The sequence below is a fragment of the Lacerta agilis genome, chromosome Z (genome assembly GCF_009819535.1).
Source record: "Lacerta agilis isolate rLacAgi1 chromosome Z, rLacAgi1.pri, whole genome shotgun sequence".
Lineage (NCBI taxonomy): Eukaryota > Metazoa > Chordata > Lepidosauria > Squamata > Lacertidae > Lacerta > Lacerta agilis.
In genome coordinates this window covers 18,889,153-18,908,721 of record NC_046331.1, presented here as the reverse complement: position 1 = coordinate 18,908,721, position 19,569 = coordinate 18,889,153, and the positions used below count along the sequence as shown (strand labels likewise).

At 44.3% G+C, this 19,569-nt stretch overlaps 1 protein-coding gene across 1 annotated transcript; it reads right to left on the bottom strand.

Annotated features, from left to right (window-relative positions):
• Positions 1-2,912: 2,912 nt before the first annotated feature.
• LOC117040317 (potassium voltage-gated channel subfamily C member 1-like) lies at positions 2,913-12,566 on the bottom strand. Its single transcript, XM_033138016.1, has 3 exons — positions 12,270-12,566; positions 7,887-8,415; positions 2,913-5,090 (listed from the first exon to the last, which is right to left on the bottom strand). Exons 2-3 carry the CDS (start codon positions 8,379-8,381, stop codon positions 4,311-4,313), a joined length of 1,275 nt encoding a protein of 424 aa, XP_032993907.1. The 5' UTR covers positions 8,382-8,415; positions 12,270-12,566; the 3' UTR covers positions 2,913-4,310.
• Positions 12,567-19,569: the final 7,003 nt, after the last annotated feature.

Sequence of the window (19,569 nt, the reverse complement as noted above, 5' to 3'; positions counted from 1 at the left end):
AGCCACAGAAGCCACAGCCTCCTCACACACACACCCTGAACATGGGGGGGGGGGGGCAAGCTAGTGTCCCTGTCCTGCATACATCTCTGTCACTAGAGGTCCCGGTGTCCTCTGTGGCTAGGAGAGCCTTTTGCCAGCTTTGTCTGGTTTGCCAACTACAGCTGTTTGTGGACAGGGACAGCCTGACCACTGTAGGACATGCATTGGTAACCTCAAAGCTGGATTACTGCAATGAGTTCTATGTTGGGCTGATCTTGGGCCTGGTTCGGAAGCTGGGGCAGATTGCTGATGGGAGCTTCAGGCTGAGGACAATTGACGCCATCTTTGAAACAGCTGCACTGGCTGCCCGCCTCCTACCAATCCAGGTTCAAGGTCCTTGCATTCATTTACACAACTGAACAACTTAGGTCCAGGGAATCTCAGGGACCACCTGAATCCTTATAATATCCCAGCTTGATCACTGAGATTGCAGGAACGCCATTGGTCATTCCCCAAGTCGGCAAGGCTCATTTGACAACAGCGAGAAATAATGTCATTGGGCCAGTCCTGTGGAAGTCTCTGCTACTGGAGATTGAGCAAGTGCTTTCTGTTTCAGCTATTAAATGTCTGCTGAAAACATCCCTATTCTGCCAGGCATATACAGGCAAGTAATAAGCCATCCTTCCACAATGGTTGTCTGTTTTTAACATTTTTATGGTTTTCATTGTAGTGTTTTATGTTTTTCTTGTTGTAAATTACTCTGATAGTTTTTGAATGACATAGCAGCATACAGATATTTTAAATAAATGAATAAATAACCACATAAGAATTCTCAGAGTGTAACAGTCAGTCCCTTCCCAGGGAACTCTTGGAATTGTAGCTTTGTGAGGGGAAGAGAGGGTCTCCTAACAACTCTCAGCACCCTTCACAAACTATAGCTCCCAGGATTTGGTGCAGTGGGGATGACGACAACAGGAGTTCTTTAAGTGGTATCATCAGTGCTTCTTTCTGGGGGTACGCAGGGGTACACACACCCCTAAACATTTTGTGAATCTTTGTACTTTTGTCCATTTACTGTATTTATTTTCCCCAATTTGAACTATAAAATTATGATATTCTTAAGTCATTTTTTAAAAGAAAAAAACCACTGGGTATCATATTGCTGTAAGTGTCTGGTGTGTACATTGCCAGTGTCTTCCTGGACGTTGGGGTCATGGGAGCTTCTAGATTTCCCCTTAGAAGTGTAGGTTTGTTGGGGCAGGGAGCTGACTCTGTCAGGTTTGTCAGGAATGAAACTAGACTTTAGTTCACCTGGGTCAAAGACCCATTTAGCACCCACCCACACCCACACATTTGTATACACACACATACAGGCTGGGAGCCTCAATGGTGCCCCTCTGGAGGCTTCACTCAGGGCAAAAAAAATGTAGCTAAAACTCTGGGTTTGTTCCTCTGTAAAATACTAGAATTCCTGGTGCCAATGGAGGTGTCCCTTGAAATGCAAATAGAGAGAGGTTTAGGATAGGTCTATGGCAGTTAAAAGCATGTCATAGTGCAAGTAGATAAATAGGTACCGCTCCAGCGGGAAGGTAAACAGCGTTTCTGTGTGCTGCTCTGGTTTGCCAGAATAAGTGGCTTAGTCATGCTGGCCACATGACCCGGAAGCTCGCTGTGGACAAACCCCGGCTCCCTTGGTCTATAGAGCGAGATGAGCACCGCAACCCCAAAGTCGTCCGCGACTGGACCTAATGGTCAGGGGTACCTTTACCTTTACCTTTATGGAAGGGGGAGGAAGAGCTGAATCCTCCCTCCCAATCCATCATGGTCCTGAGGCGGCTTATGCCTCCCCTTAGCAGTTCTTTACTAAACAGAAGAATCCTTCATATTCTCTGTGTTTATTCAATTAACAATGATGCCTAGATTGCCCCTGAGAAACATGAAGCAGAAATTAATTGTAAAGGAGAAATATAATTACCTTTAATAAACTGTAGTGTGAAAGCACAATGCAGCATACATTATAAGATTTAATAATACAAAAATCTCATTTTTGCACCAGTAGGCTTATCTTTTTTGCACCAGTAGGCTTTTTGCACCAGTAGGCAAGGTAGTTATGAAACTGAGGTGGCAGTACCTAGCAGAAACCCAGGGGGCTTGGGGTCTACACTTTTTGAAGTCTTAAGACCAAAGTGCACATTATATTAAGCACACTTGGGGGGACGACTTGCTTAATGCTGCATCCATTACGAAAAAAGGAGATTCCAACAACATTAGGTAGACCTTTCTGAGAGTAAGAATTATTCAACAGTGGAATGGATTCCTTCAGAAAGTGGTGGACTCTCATTTCTTGGCGGTTTTAAAGTGGAGATTGGCTGTTTATCAGGGATTCTTAAGCTGTGATTCCTGTATTTCAGTGGGTTGGACTAGAGGACCCTTGGGAGTCGCTTCCAACTCCACATTTCTATGACTGTGTGGTTCTTTTTTCAAGTGTAGACTGTGTCCGTTCCTGCTATCTGTCAGTAAAACATTTGCAATTATTTGCACTTCACTGGCTGGTATCCCACATTGCCCCCACCCCCTTTTGAAACCCATGGTTGAAATGCACCTGATCTATGATGATGGCTTCTTTGAAACTTACCTGATGCTCTGGTTTGCTTTGGAGCAGAGAGGAGAGTGGCTGGTGCATGTGCCCATTGACAACAAGCTATGGTTCATGGAGTACTATAACATGCCTGCAGGGCCATTGGGTCCAATGGTGGCTCCTTGAAGGCCATCATTGAGCATAAAGCACCCAATTCAAGAGGAGAGCCAAGCAAACAAGTGAGAGAAAAATATGAGGCATTCTGGATCTTGCTGTAGTCTTTCTAATCTTATATGCACACATGCGTGTGTGTGTGTGTGTGTGTGTGTGTGTAATACGCATGAATGTATATGCATGGAAGTATGTAATATCTTTTGATCATGTATCATGTATGTATGAATGTGCATGTATGCATGTAATATCTTTTGATTAATATGAAATTTTAAAATGAAATGGAATTTAGCTTTCCAAATACTTCTACTATTTTCTATGAACAGAAGAAATGCTAAGAATCTAATGCAAGTCCTTTTTATGAGTTGTGCCTTTTGGGGTTGGGTGAGGGAGGGCCACCCCTTTAACATCAGTTGACCCCCAAACTGAAGTGGGATCCAGTCCTTTCCAGAAGTAGGTCTTACATTTGCTCCTTTCTCATTTCCAGTTTGATGGTGGAGGCTTTATTCTCAGAGACTGAGCGAGTTGTGAGGGCCACTAAGTATGAAATGGTGGGTTTTGCTCTCTCTTCTCTGTGTTCTGCCAAGAACAGCATTTGGGTTTCCAGTATGTAATATAGTTTGCTGACATACATTCCTGACATATGAATGTATTGACTTTTATTTCATGAGTCTCAGGGTCCAATCCTATAAACATTGGGAGGAAGCTTCCCTGATTCAATGAGATGAACATCTAAGTAGCCACATAAAAGATTACATTGTGAGGAGTAGCAGCAGTAGTATTGCTATTGTTGCTTTTATATGCTGTCAAATCCCTGCATCATTTTCCCCTTATATTATTATTACAGTTGTGTTTAGGTTGCAATGTTAGCTGCTGTAGGTTTTTTTCTGGAAAATAATAGTGGCTTATGCCATCTAAAAATACATAAAGATAGAACATTGTTGGTGACTCTAACCCATTTCCCCTTTGGTTGGTTGTGGCAGCATTAATCTCTTTGCACTTCATAAGAACAATAGAGCCCAGAATGCCAACAGACATCAACTTGCATCTATCCATGCTCATTGTGGGCAAGCATGAGCCATGATCACAGTCCAAAGGTATGTTCCAGGCAATGGCTTGAAGGCAAGAAGCACGAGGAGGAAGACCTCTTTTAAAAGAACATAAGACCATAAGCAGAGCCTGCTGGATCTGGCCAATCCACCCTTCTAGTCCAGCATCCTGTTCTCACAGTGGCCAATCAGATGCCTCTGGGACACCAGCAAGCAGGACATGAGCACAAGGACTCTCTCCCTTCCTGTAGTTTCCTGCAGCTGATACTCAGAAGTATTGTTGCCTTCAACCATGGATGCAGAGCATAGTCACCATGGCTAGTGGGATTGGTAGCCCCCCTCTCTCTTTGGAAATGTGGGAGCACAGGTAGAGTGTGACTTAATTCAGTTGGCAGCACAGAGGCATATGATGCTCAGGTGGGAACCTATAAATTGCATGAAATCAGCTGAAGCATCTGCGGTGTAGCAAGGAGCTATCTAGAAGCCTGTTTTCTCTTCCCACAAATAACTGGCAGCATGGTGCTCTGGAGTCCTTAGGATGACAGCATTGCTGCTTGTTCCATCTTCCTCTTCCTCCTCTCCTTGATCACAGCAGCATCATAATAGCCCTTGAACTTGATCAGAAAGATAGGGATTGGGATGACTATGGTCAGCACGCCACAGAGTGCTGCACAGGCTGCTATCACTTGGGAAAATTCGGTGATAGGGTACATGTCTCCATAACCGACAGTGGTCAAAGTGATGACTGCCCACCAAATGCAGGATGAAATGCTCTCAAAATACGATTCAGGTACCGGGTAAAATACCTCTGTGTAGAACATGAGGATGCCGAAGAACAGACTTTCAAATGTAAAGATGATCATGAAGATGAAGATCTCTCTGAAGACAGACCTGGACGTGTATGAAAGGACCTGGAACATTAGAGGGATTTCTATGAGCTTAAGGATCTTCAAGAGCTTGAGGATGTACAGTGCACGGACAAAACCCAGCCAGGCTTGTCCATGTGAGCAAAGCTCGATGAAAATTGGAAAGAGGGAGAGGAAGTCAGCTATGTTCAGGGGGCTAGTCAGGAACTTCTTCTTATTCGGGCAAAACATAAGCCGCACGGAAAACTCAAACAAGAACCAGAGTACGCAGAAAAACTCCAGAGGGAGGAGGTAAGGGAACTGTTTGTGAATCTCAGAGAGGTAGGTGGCAGTGCTGTTGTAGTGATAGGCATCTCCAAATACAAAGAACTCAATTTCTACATCAGCCTTCTTTATGAAAAGGATGCAAATCCCAATGTTGAAGACCAGCGAGATAGCAGCCAGAATCTGTGGAAAGAAAGTTCAGCTGTGTCACACGAAGTTAGTTTGTGAGCTCTGAGTTAGAATACAGGAACATAAGAACATAAGAAGCATCTGTCGGACAGGCCAATGAAGCATCTAATACAGCATCCTGTCCTCACAGTGGCCACCAAATGCCCCAAAAGGACACCAGCTAGCAGGATCTGAGCACAAGAGCCTTCTCCCTTCCTGTTATTTCCAGCAACTGGTATTCAGAAGCTTTGCTGCCTCACCGTGGCTAACAGCCATTGATAGCCTTACCATCCTCCATGAATTTGTCTAATACTCTTTCGGGGTGGAGCAAGGGGGTGCATTGGGGCGGTCCGCCCTGGGTGCCACCCTGGAGGGGGTGACACTCGGCGCCCCCCCGCGACTCCCAAACCGAGCCCCGCCGCCCAGCAAAAAGCCTCACTTGAGTAGGCGGCAGCTGGCTTGCTCGCTCACCTGCTTGGCTGGTGCATGCTTTGCTTCTTCCCGGGCAAAGGCGAGGGGTGGGCGTTGCCGCATGCGAGCAGCAGCATGTACGGACTGCACAAGTGCTGCATCCCGCGTGTGCCCACTCCATACGGAATGCCGCACATGCTCACGAGATGCTGCTCGTAAGGTTGCCGCTTGTGAGCAGCAGCACGGACAGACTGCACATGTGCGGCACTCTGTACGGAGTGTGCACACGCGGAAGCCACACATGCACAGTCCGTACGGGGTACCAAAATTTGTTTCACGCCGGGTGCAATCTGGGCTTGCTCCGTCACTGTCCTCTTTCAAAGCTATCTAGGTTAGTGGCTATCACTGCCTCCTGTGGGAGCAAGTTTCCTACTCTAAGTGCTGCGAGAAGTACTTTTTAAATCTGTCCTGAATCTTCCAACATTCAGCTTCCTTGGATGTCCAGGAGTTCTAATGTTATGGGAGAGGGAGAAAAACTTTTCCCTATCCACTTTCTCTGCCCCATGCATAATAAACTTCTATCATGTCACCTCTTACTTGACTTTCTTCTAAACTAAACATATCCAGACACTGCAACATTTCTTCATAGGGGCATTGTTCCATCCGTGATGTATGGTCTACACTGATTGGGGAATGGATCTCCAGTATTCTTTAAAGATTCTCCCCTCCCACCCTACCTTGTGGTGTCACTGGTGATTGAACTTGGAACCATCCACTGGCAAGGCAGATGTTCCACCACTGAGCCCTTTCCCCTAAATTGTGGCATTGTGGCAGAATCTCATTTAGCCCCTGTTTGCACAATAGATCGGCCTTCCTCAGCCTGGTGCCCTCTAGATATCTTGCATTACTATAAATCCCATCAGCCCCTGTCAGTGTGGCTGTTTTCCCATCAGCTCGAACTTCATTCAGTCATGCTGGCTACGTCTAATGGGAGTTGGTGCAAAATATCTGGAGAGCACTATGTTGGAGGAGACTTCCCGAGATTCCCACAAAGAAGGAACTGCTCCATCTACCATCCTTGTGTCCTTAATTTACTGAGAGCTACTATTTCCCTTTCAGAATTAATGTGCATGCATGGCAGGTTGTGCTTAACAGGCATAGCGAATTGTAGTACATGTTTCGAGAATCTGCTTACACAGGGTGTGTGAAGAATGTGTCAAGAATGTTTGTGCAGAAAAAGCTCAGCCATGAGCTCACCTGATAGAGAGAAGGTACCCTGTTCTTCTGAATGAAGCAGGCATCTGGTTTTGATAATGCAGACATGTGTTTTTCTATAAACATAATTTCTATGTGTGTTTAAAGCTGAGGGGAGGGGATGTATAAGCCTGTGTAATGTACAGGCACATGAACTCCACATGGCAGGCTTTTTTCAGTTGGAACTCACTGAAACTCAGATCTGGCACCTCTTAGGTGGGCACCATTGCCATTATAAGAGAACAAGGAAGGCGTTTATGGTGATTTCCAGCACCTCTTTTTCTAGAAAAATAGCACTGACCCAATGGTACAAAAGGAGCTTGCAGATGTAATCCCAAAGCCTTTGTCTATAATTTTTGAGAATTCTTGGAAAACAGGTGAGATTCCTGCATACTGGAGGCAGGCAAATGTTGTCCCCATCTTCAAAAGGGGAGGGGGGAGAAGACCCAGTTAAATACTGACCGGTCAGCTTGATGTAGGTAGCAGGAAAGGTCATAGAACACATAATTAAATGGTAGGTGTGTGAGCACTTATAAAAGGATGCTGTGATTACTAAGACCCAGCATGGATTTCTCAAAAACAAGTCATGCCATATGACACTCAGTTCTTTTTTTGATACAATTACAAGCTTGGTGGATCATTTCAGTTAGGCTTTTGACAAAGTTCCCCATGATCCTGTTGCAGAGAAGCTGGTAAAATGTGAGCTGGACAAGGTACCGGTAACTGTTAGGTGGATTTCTAGTTGGTTGACTGACTGAACTCAAAGTGTTCACTAATGGTTCCTCATCATCCTGGAAAAAAGGGAGAAGTGGGGTGCCACAAGGTTCTGTCCTGGGTTCATTGTTGTTCAACATCCTTATAAACAACTTGGATGAAGGAATTGAGAGGCTGCTCATCCAATTTACAAATGACATCAAACTGGGAGGGGTAGTTAATGCTGCTGGAGACAGAACTGGGATTCAAGATGACCTTAACAAATTGGATCTCTCTCTTTCTCTCTCTTTCTCTGTTTTAAAGCAGCAAAGGGAGCCCTGTTTGGACTTCCAGATGTTGTTGGAGTCCAATGCTCATCAACCCCAATGGCCAGGCTCTGTGGAAGACCACAGGCACCTCATTCCCATTTTAAAGAAATGCTCCCGCACTTACCTTTGCACTAAAGCTGGAAAACGGTTTTTCGAAGAGGGTCCAAATTTTGGGCTGCCACCGGGCCCTGCAACTATTATTTCCCCTTCCCACCTGGGCCAGGAGACCCTGGTCATCTGCATCTTTGCTGTCATCCCAGAGGGCGAGGTCTTCCTGCTGGCTCTCCACATCACTCAGCCTCTGCCAGCAACAGGGAGCCAGGGCCGCCCCGCTGATCTCCCAAAAAGCCAACTCCTCCTCAAAGACAGACTTGCAGATGTATTGAGGGCAGTGGAGGTGCTTGGTCCTGCAGTAGTTCAGCACCTCTTCAAAAACACGGGTATCTCTGTCGAAGAAGAACTCTCCAGTGTTGGGGTCATAGTCAAACTCGGTGGATGCCTCCTGGGGCCCTGTGAGGCGGCTCAGTTTGGTCCCAGGGAAGGCTTGGAGGGTGCTAGCATAAGTCTTGTATCGGATTCCCCTGAAGTTCAGGGTGATCTTTTCTCTAGTAGATTTCATAATCCTGGCTCCTTGTAATAGCCAATGTATCCACCTGTCAGGATGGGACAAGTGACAAAGTATAGTCAGATTCATTGGAGGTATTTAAGCAGAAGTTAGATAGCCATCTGCTAGGTATTCTTGAGCTATGATCCCTGACCCTCGGGGCAGCCTTCCAATTCTACTATTCTATGATTCATTGGAGGCTTTTGAACAGAGGTTGGATATCTATCTATCTCATCCAACTCCTGGCTTTCCCCCAGACCAGGACTCAAGGCAGCTTGCACAAATCACAGCAAAACAGTTATAAAATGCAACAAGTTAGAAATATTGTTATTAAAAAGTAATTAAACTGTACTAGAATTAAAACAATATAAAAACAGATCTATTTTACCTGGCAACCCAGGCAGATGGGCAGCATATAAATAATAAAATTATTTTTATTGTTTTTATTATTAAAACATGGATAGTAAAAATAGCATAGCATTATTGAAAAGCCCTTTCCAAAGGCATGTCAAAATAAAACAGCCTTCATCTGCCGGCGGAATAATGACAAGCAGGTGGCCAGTCTGCTTTCTCTAGAGAGGGAGTTCCAAAGTTGCCTGGGGGCGTCCACCACTGAGAAGGGCCTGTGGGGGATGACAGGACCAAGAGAAGGGCTTTCCCCATAGATTCCAGAGCCTTGGTGGGTTTGTATGGGAGGATATGGTTAGGGTAGTGACATAGCTTGAGCAGCATAGCTAGTGGCTGGACTATGTCATATCCTCCAACATTTCTGTGATTAAAAATAGGGACGTCCCATTCCATAATGATAATTTTACTGTTTATACCCCACATATCTTACTGGGTTGCCCCAGCCACTCTAGGCAGCTTCCAACATATATAAAAACATAATAAAACATTAAACTTTAAATAAAAAAACCCCTTCCCTCTGCAGGATTGCCTTCAGAAGGCTTGGGAATCTGATAATTCCATACCCGCCAACATTTCTCCAATGAAAATAGGGACATCGTAAGGAAAAGTGGGACATTCCAGGATCGGAAACTGAGGATGGCTTCTCTAAATCAGGGACGTTCCTGGAAATTAGGGACACTTGGAGGGTCTGCTATGTGTGTGTGAACCTGGGTCTCTTCAGTCCTATTCTTGTGGGATGATTCAGTCAAGTCCAACATTCTAAGGGAGGACCAACTGCCGCTTTGTGTCAGTTAGTTTTGGTCTGTTGGTCGGTTAGGCTGCTGTTGCTTAAAGATGTGTTAAGAGACTCACTAATATAGTTTATATAGCTTATATATTTTGTTTTGTAACCTATATATGAATCTGTCAGTAAATTACTTTACTTTGGTTATTAATCAGATTCATGTGTATCTTTATTTTGAGGGGGATAAAGGAATTGACAATCAAGAAAGGACAAAAGACTCAAACGAGTAAGCAAGCCATTTGCCGCTGTGCAGGTTTAAATAAGGAACGTTTAACTCTGCAACTATATTATATAAATGTTGCCACAATTCTAACACTCTAACCCATGGAAGTGATTATAGTGATTATAAAGGTAAATGGACCCCTGATCATTAGGTCCAGTCGCGGACAACTCTGGGGTTGCCGCGCTCATCTTGCTTTACTGGCTGAGGGAGCCAGCGTACAGCTTCTGGGTCATGTTGCCAGCATGACTAAGCCACTTCTGGGGAACCAGAGCATTGCACGGAAACGCCATTTACCTTCCCGCCAGAGTGGTACCTATTTATCTACTTGCACTTTGACATGCTTTCAAACTGCTAGGTGGGCAGGAGCAGGAACCAAGTAACGGGAGCTCACCCCATCGTGGGGATTCGAACCGCCAACCTTCTGATCGGCAAACCCTGGGCTCTGTGGTTTAGACCACAGTGCCACCCACGTCCCTTCCATAGTGATTATAGTCTCAGACTAAAACATGGGAAAGACCAGGGTTCAAATCCCCACTTAGCCACAAAGCTCATTGGGTATCCTTGGGGGCCATTCACTGCCTCTCAGTCTAACCTACCTCACAGCGTTGGGATTAAATGAGGAAGAGGGAGAACTATGAGTGCCGCCTTGAACTCTGGGATGGGGGAGAGTGGGCTGCAAAGGCAATAAATTAAATAAACAACAAGAAGAGGAGTTTGGATTTGATATCCCGCTTTATCACTACCCGAAGGAGTCTCAAAGCGGCTAACATTCTCCTTTCCCTTCCTTCCCCACAACAAACACTCTGTGAGGTGAGTGGGGCCGAGAGACTTCAGAGAAGTGTGACTAGCCCAAGGTCACCCAGCAGCTACATGTGGAGGAGCGGAGATGCAAATCCGGTTCCCCAGATTACGAGTCTACTGCTCTTAACCACTACACCACACTGGCTCTCATAAATTAATTAATTAATTGACCCACCCACCCCCCTTGTGGTATTATATATGTGTATATATATATTCTTAAATGTAAGTCACTTGGAGAACTTCAGGTGACAAACGACTAATAAGTTTTAATAAATGATTAAACAAAAACAAATGATTTCCCCTTCTCTCCCCCCACCCCAAAACCCATCATTTCCAATTCCTCTTTATATGAAACCAACTACATAATTCCACTTCCAGACTTTGAACATTACAGAGGGACTAGATGAGCCTTGGGGTCCGTTCCAACTCTATGATGCCTACATGATGCTGTAGGGAGAAGAGCTGCATTTGTAACAACTGAATGAATTGATGACCAAACATTTTTTTTAAAAAAACTAGATTCCAAAACTTTGCATCCATAGACAAATGTTGTCACTAGCTTCTTGGGTCACTGCAACACTTTGTGTTAAAATTGCTGTTGTAATAGAGGGACCCAGTGACAGGAGTATTATTCATTGTTTTGCCCAAAGGCCATTGGCATGCTGAGAGGATCACACAGATGACAAGCAAAGGGATGGATGGAGGGTGAAATATACTCGGAGTTGAGTGTTGATTTCATGCTCTTTATTTCAGCTCATGGTAAACAGTGAGTGAGTGCTTTCCCCAAAAACCTCTGGCTATATATATCAGTACATAACAGGGGGGAGGAATACCCTATTTGTATATTAAAACACAGCCTCTGTTGTTATTGTATACATACTGAGTAAAATACCTGGTAGATTCATGGTTCACTATCATTGCATTGCAGGGGGTTGGACAAGATGACCGTTCCAACCATACAATTCTGTGATGTTATAATTCAATAACAAGTTTTGCAGTGTGGACCCCAATCTTAGAAGCAGCCTGTTCATAAAGAAATCCAGGCACATTGATTGTGAAGAAGTAAAGAGACAATATCCCAGATGGCAAGTTTCTTACCTGAGAGAGCGATGTAGAAATTAAATAACCAGTCAATGGTATACATAATAACATAAACAATGAAGCTGTGTCTATTCCATTCTGCATAAACAAAAAAGGGGGACTTGTAACATCCCCCTTTTCTTACACCCCTCCAAAGTTACAGCAGCTACCGGTACCTCCTGAGAGGACGGGTGTGTCAGAAGGAATATTGAACACCCCACCCCTTTGTATTAATGTAACATTTTTACAACTCTGTATTTTTGTAAAATTGTTTTTAAGTTGTCTGTTGCTGCTTCAGTTTTTTGTACACCTCTTAGAGATTTTTTAAAAATATATTAAGTGGTGTAGAAATTAAATAAGCAGTCAATCAATCAATCAATCAATAACTTTCCTCTGGGGCTGATGCATACCTGTGTTGCTGCAATTGTTTGCAAACCCCAGTCTTGCATGCCTGTCGGCAACGACTGCTCCCCCTGCACTATTTCTTTAGACTTAGAAAATGCCAGATGTTTAACTCTCATCTCTGCCCTAGAAGCCACAGGTATTGTACAGCCCCCCCCCCATCTACACATTTTCACCTGCTCAGGAAAAAATTTTTGGTTCTTACCTTTAGCTGGGCAGTGTTTTTTCTGGACCCTTAGAAAGACCAGCCAGCAAGAGGACAGGCAAGAGAGGGGAAAACAGGATGTTCTGTGGCTTATATCCAAGCTTTGTGGCTCATAGATGCCAGAAAACAAAGCTAGCCTATAAAACAGAAACCCTCCCTCCATCCTTCCCTCTCTGGCTAGTTCTCCCAACAGTAAACTCACATATTTTAGGGAATATTTCACAATGGTGAGCATTGCAACAAAGCAGATGGGCTTTGGACAGCATATTCTGTCCCCTTTGCACTGCCACCCACTGTTCCTGCTAGATCCTCAAAGGCTAGCAGTGATCTGGAAATATGCAGGGTTCACATGCCCTTGGCAGACTTTTGTGGTTTATTTCCTGGCTGTTTTCATTCAGGCCACTGCTAAAGCACAACACACACACACACACACACACACACACACACCTACCTCTTCACCACATTTTTTAATTTTCCAGTCAGTTATGATTCACCTTGGGAATAATATGTTGCAAAGACCCTATTTTGTGTTCTGTTTCGGGTAAGATGACTTCAGCCCTGCAGCCTGGTAATCAAATATAAAAGAAATTATTGCACCCATAAAAAATTTTAAGGGGCCAAACAGGTAAGAGAATGCTGGATTTAGTAAGAATGCATGACGAGCCTGCTGGATCAGGTCATTGGCACATCTAACCTGGCGTCCTGTTCTCAGGAGAGTGCAGAGCACTTGCATCCCAAGACGGTCCTGTTCCTCCCATTGCTGCAGCCTCGGGTTCCAAGAGACCCCAAAGATCATGTCTGACCCTCTCTGCAGCATAAAACAGACAGCCCATCTCATGTTCGTCACACCATCTCCCTGTTTGCAAAAGGGACCCCCCCCCCGTTTGCTTACCATATCGTCCACTCCAATTCTGGAAACTTCTGCCTCCGACTCTGGGGTTGTCTTTTGCTAACTACCCAGTTCTTAGAGTTGGGTCTCTCCCCTCTGTGTCTGGCAGAGAGTCAGACTTGTTGGTGGCTTTCTTGAGGGTTTGATGACTCTGCCTTTGTTTCACAAGGGCACTTTCCCAGGCGATTCCCTGGCCAAGAATAATGCTGTCTGGTTAAATTCTAACCACTTCACTGAATCCAGAGATTTTAGGGGAGTCTTACTCTCCAACTTACAACAATACTTTTATTTCCACTACAGTTGGTTGTCAATGTGGGGGAGACCCTGAGAGATAGCAGCTGGAACAGGTCTGCACAACTTGCCACACATCTACCAGCACTGTGCTATGGCTTACTAGTTTGCATTTCTACTTGAACCCCAAGATCCACCACCCTGGTGCAAAAGATAGACACAAAATTATTTTCAAGTGATCCTTGCTTGCTTGCATTTTTATTCCATCATTTTTTGTCCAAGGAGCTCAAGGCAAAGTTATTCCCCTCTTCATTTTATCTAAACAACAGCCCCGAAGTAGGTTAGGCTGAGGGGCAGTGACTGGCCTCCAGGGTTACCCAGTGAACTTCATGGCGGAGTGGGGATTTGAACTGTGGCCTCTCCCAGGCCGCAGGTCCCAGTCTGACACTCTAGCCACCACTGGCTCTCACCTGATGTTCTGTGGAAGGCTTAAACATGGAAGGAACGATGCAGCCACAAGTCCACCACTGGCCTTTGCAGGCTGAGACTTCAAGCATGAATCTAAGAAGACACCTGCACCAGACATTTCAAACACCATGATACCACTTTAAACAGTCATGGCTTCCCCCAAAGAATCCTGGGAGTTGGAGTGTGCTAAGGATGCTGAGAGTTGTTAGGAGGCCCATTTTCTCCTCCCAGGGTTACAATTCCTAGAGTTACCTGTGGAGAGGGATTGATTGCTAAACCAGTCTTGGGATTATAGTTCTGGGAGCAGAATAGGGGGTTCTTTAGTCTTTAGCTGCTTAGGCTTGAATGTGGGGAATCCCCGGTTCAAATCCCAGCTAGGAGGCTCACTGCTTCTCAATTATTCTTTTGGTGTTTTTTTTAAAAGTTTATTCAAATTTATACAAATCAAAAATAGAAAAAAATCAGTATCATAATGTAAACTACATAAATGCACATTCACAACTCAGATTAGAGGTTTATGTTCTGTCAGTTGATGCAGGAGTGCCAACTTGAATAAAGTATTGGGGTGACCCAGGTAAGCCATGCCCCCACATAATAGATCACATGACACAGTACATACACACCATTTGAATGACAATTGCCATCAACTTTGGGGGGGAGCCAGCCCCTCAAATATTTTATTGGGAGGAGGGCTGAAGATACCTTGGCACCTATGAGTTGGCTGCTATAGGTTAATGTACGTATATGGGGGGGGGGAGAAGCAAATTTTAATCTTCCTTTGGATCCTACTCTTAACTGAAAAATAAATTCCAGCTAACAGATGCTGAGAAAATATTGCATATGATTGTCATGGGCCTGATATTTAAATACTACTCAAAATTCCACAAGCATCTGAAACATTAGCTAATGTGAATAGGCTTTAAAAGAGGATTCGGGAATTTTCAAAAGAAGGCTGTCAATGGCTGGTAGCCATAGTGGCCATGCTCAGAGTTAGTGATGCTTCTGAATGCCAGTTGCTGAAAGCCACATGAGTAGGCGAGTTGCTCTCATGCTCAGGTCCTGCTTGCAGGTTTCCCTCTGGGGCATCCGATTGGCCCCAGTGAGAAAAAGATGCTGGGCTAGGTGGGCTCCTCCTGGCCTGATCCAGCAGGTTCTTCTGATGTTCTTATGCAATAGTGTCAACAGTAACCAACTATTCACATATTGCTGCGGTCAGTTAGCCCACTCCCCGTGTCCAGAACCCTTTATACTCTCTCATACTCACTTCTGCATGCGCTGTTCCTGGTGATCCCGGGATCTCTTGACTGGTTGTTTAAGGCTGGCCTGATCGAGCTTTGCTTCCTCTGGTTAGCCCTGCTGGAATTCCAGTTATTTCCAGACCCTGGGATTGCTGGAGAACTGGTGGCTCCTCCTGGCAAAATGGCCTGGTGCCACTGGGCCAACAGTCCTTCTTCGCTTCCAGAATCTGGGCAACCGAAACTCCTCCTGTCTGGCTCACCATTGATATGACAAAAAACTGCTCCTTTTCCCTTATGGGGTACCCAAGAGCCCATATAGAGTCCTTTTGTAAGTTCTCTATCGGTAGGAGAAAATAACTGAGACCAACCAGAGAATATTGAGAAGCAAAGCAGCTAGTAAGCCTGATCTTTATTAACTGTTGCAACAGGGTGCTCCCCCACATGCACGCAAGCCCTTATATAGACATTTTAAATTGCCTGCCCTGGAGTCCAAGACCACCCCCAGATACATCATACCTACATCACAAAAAATGCGGTCTACAACAGAAATCTGAGTGCATCTCCTGTCTGGCAAGTTACCTGATTGCATTATCTGGGTTTTGGCCACTCTTTTGTTATTATAACTACTTAATTCCTGAAACTAGGTCACAGGCTCACACCCTGTTCATTTCTTGAATGTGCCCTTAAGACAGGATTTGTAAGGACAGGATTTGTGAGGAAAGAGACAATGGGGAGGTTTCCCACTTTGACCTTGCAGAGAAATATTTGAGATCAATTTGTTCAGGACCTTTTCTATGGGGTTTCAGACATGTGGTTTATATATACAGTTATGAACATTTATCTGTATATATAAAAATGTTCCCATTGCGTGCGCGTGTGACACCACCTTGCTCCGTAACCACTGGACCAAATCTAATCAAATTAGGACAAACCGTAACTTGACCATCAAGGAAGGACCTGGCATAATAAAAATTAAAACAAACCACACCTGTAATGCCTAAAATAAAGGATAAAGGGGGGGGAAAGTGGCACACCTATTATACCTCACCAGCAAAAGGAATGAAGACTCCAACAGCATCCAATAGAAAGGCGGATCACCCGTCGACATCATCAGACCTGGCCAGAGCAACAATGCCTGTGCCCTCACCTAAAATGGCCACCGCAGCTTTGCATGCGCCGAGAAAAAAACCCAAAAAACATGGAGCAGGAGGCATGCCTGAGAGGTTGCACTGAGTAAGACCAGCTCTGAGGGGATTGTGTCGCTGGGGTGCGTGATTTTGGGACTGGGTAATTTTGGGACACGGGTGGGGGAGAATGCTCTTTAAGGTCGCCAGTGCCCTCACCTAAAATGGCCGCCGCAGCTTTGCATCTAAAATGCATCTCTGGGTTATTTGTGGGGCATAGGAATTAGTTCATCCCCCCCCCCAAAATAGTCCAGACTACCACATGGTCTGAGGGAAAGTGGACTGGCCCATGGCTGAAAAAGGTTGCTGACCCCTGCTCTAAAGGGACAGGGAAGAATGAAAACAGGAGCTTCCAGAATACTCTCGGGGTCAGGAGAATTTTAAAAAGCAAAAAAAAAAAAAAAAAAAAAAAAAAATCCACAGCAACGCGTGGCTGGGCCAGCTAGTTATTTATATATATATGACCTTAAAATTCTTATAACACAATCATGTAACAGATTTGAGCAAAACTGGTCAGGATTCATTCAATTTACTGTGTGTTGCAAAACCAAACCTCATGCATGTATTGCCTCACAACTTAATTGCCTCTCCCAGGTCATTGTGACAATAAAATCAAACCAAAGACCAGCCCAGACATTTTGCCATCTGAGGCAAAGGACATGATTGCGTCCCCAACACATTCCAGGTCTAGATGCTGCCCAGGCAGGCAACGGAACCTTGCCTGAACACTAGAAGTGGGACCAGTGCCTTCTTCCCTGGCACCAGAGCATCAGGATCGCTTATGGGGCACAGGGCTTAAGGGGCACATGGCAAATTCATCTCTGTCCTCTAGTATGTTGCCATGACTCACTGCCCCACAACATCTGCCACTCTGCCTAATCTTAATTGTCTGTATATGCGAAGGAGGCAAGGAGGAGAAGCAAAGTTAACCCTGCACTCTCCACGCTCCGCCCAACGTGCCTATGCATGAAATGGTTTTTCTCAATCTGTTTTAGCCAGTGATGAACTAGTGGCTAGAGTTTAAGACCAGGACCAGGACTGTGAGAATCCAGGGTTTGAATCCCCAACTCAGCCATGGGACTCTCATCCTAACTTACCTCACAGGGTTGTTGCGAGGATGAAATAGAGCAAGGATAACTATGTATGCCATCTTTAGCTCATTGGGGGAGAAAAGGTGGGGTGCAAATGCAATAAACTGATAAATACCGTAAATAGTTGTCTCTGCAAATTCTGCTTGATCATTTTTCCTCCCTTCTTTTTTATGCAAATTGATAATTTGGATTATTCCAGGGAGATTATTCTTTTTAACCACCAGAGGGTACCCTACTGCTACAGCCTTTAAGGGATAGATGCCTGTGTGACTGGGAAACAGAGCTAGAGACAGATGTTCATCTCTAAACAGGGATTAGTTTTTTAAAAAAGTTTGCAACATAAAATACTTGTGAACAGAGGCAATTGCAAGGATGTCTATGCAACAGCAGAGCAATGTAGTAGAGATACAGCTTTTTTTTAAAAAAAAATCAGTCAGCTAATTAAGAGAGAATGCACATATTAATCAGATAGCAGTTTAAAAAATAAAAAAAATCCATTCGAGTTCTTATTAAATACTATAATTGTTAGGCACTAACTCAGAAGAAAAAGGCAAGCAGTGGTTGGGACATGATACAACTGTACAAGACTGTGTTGGTGTGGTGCAGTGGTTAGAGTGTTGGACTAGGACAGGTCCTGAGAGAGACTAAGGTTCAAATCCTCCCACTCAAACCATGAAGCTCACTGAGTGTGACCTTGTGGGACAGTCACTCTCAACCTAAATTACCTCACACTCAAGTTAATTGTGCACAAGATGTGATTGCACTGCATTGCAATTGCAATTGGTATTTTGTCAACTTGATATAAATTTCCTTGTATTATTAATATATTGTTAAAACAAAATAAAAAATAAAAAAATTCCTTCCAGTAGCACTTAGAGACCAACTAAGTTTGTTCTTGGTATGAGCTTTCGTGTCCACGAAAGCTCACACCAAGAACAAACTTAGTTGGTCTCTAAGGTGCTACTGGAAGGAATTTTTTATTTTGTTTTGACTATGGCAGACCAACACGGCTACCTACCTGTAACTAATATATTGTTATTATAGTCATGTGCCTTTCAGCACTTTTTTGTGGTTGTTCTGTATAGAATTGTGCCCTTGGACGTGATTCCCCCCCCCCCAATGTGGCAATGAGCGGGACAGCAGAGGTTACATCTGGTTGGTTTTGCTGCAATTCAGCAGTGCTATTGTGCGTCTCTGAGATCTTGCTCAGCTCTTGCAAAGTATCCTGTTTGGCTTGTGTCCACCCTGTCAGCTTCCAAGGCCCATGAGCAGTAAATTCAAACTCACTTTCAGAAAGAGGATATTCATGTCAACCAGTTTACTTCCTCTTTCCTCAGCTGGGAAAAAAAAAGAATCTTATAGATTTGTAAACAAAGGAGTTTTGTCTGAAGTTCTACCTTGGCAGATGGTTCCAAGTGCTTGCAATTCCAGGGAAGACATAACGGTCAAAACTTTGGCATGAAAAGCTGTTAGGTTTTGGATAATTATTTCGTGGTTACAATAACCATGCAGACAATGCTTTTAGGAATAGGAAATGAGCATGAATGGGAAGACTACCGAACTGAGACAACCCATATATTTTATTCCAGAGAATTCTTAGTGCTAAGCCAGTGGTTCCCACACTTTTTTGGGCCTCTGCCCCCTTGGTTCCATAAATTCATCCCCAGTGCCTGTCCTCCCCAGATCACCAAATTATGAGAAGCATTCTTCAGAATGGCAGTTTGAACAACCTACTAAGGAAGGCAATAACACAATAAAATTGAAAACAGTAACAATTCATTGCACATTTAGTCAAAATCCAAGATTTTTGTTGTTGTTCAACTGCCATATTTTTCCATGCATAAGACGCCTCCATGTATAAGACGCCCCCTATCTTTTGGGGACTCCAAATCAAGGAAACAACCCTAAGCACTACCCGTGTATAAGACGAACCCCAATTTTAAACCTATTTTTTTGGTTTAAAAAACCTAGTCTTATACACGGAAAAATATGGTAATGGAACAAAATTTATGACCTTGATCCCGTGATACCAGCTTTTCAAAATCTGATAGTCACCTGAGATGTTTTGAATGCAAAACAGGGGCTCTGCCATTGCAAGCACAGTGCAGAACATGCAGTTAATTTTTCTTCTTAGTGTGTTGTACTCTGCCATAGTGAATTAACTTTAATATGGCACAACACCCAGACTTGTTTCCACCC

Bases quoted from the DNA above. Each gene is read 5' to 3' on its own strand.
- LOC117040317 (XM_033138016.1), bottom strand. From the start codon at position 8,381: ATGAAATCTACTAGAGAAAAGATCACCCTGAACTTCAGGGGAATCCGA. The intron at 5,091-7,886 runs GTAAGTGCGGGA...TTCTTTCCACAG, and splicing joins TTTCCAGCTTTAGTGCAAAG to ATTCTGGCTGCTATCTCGCT.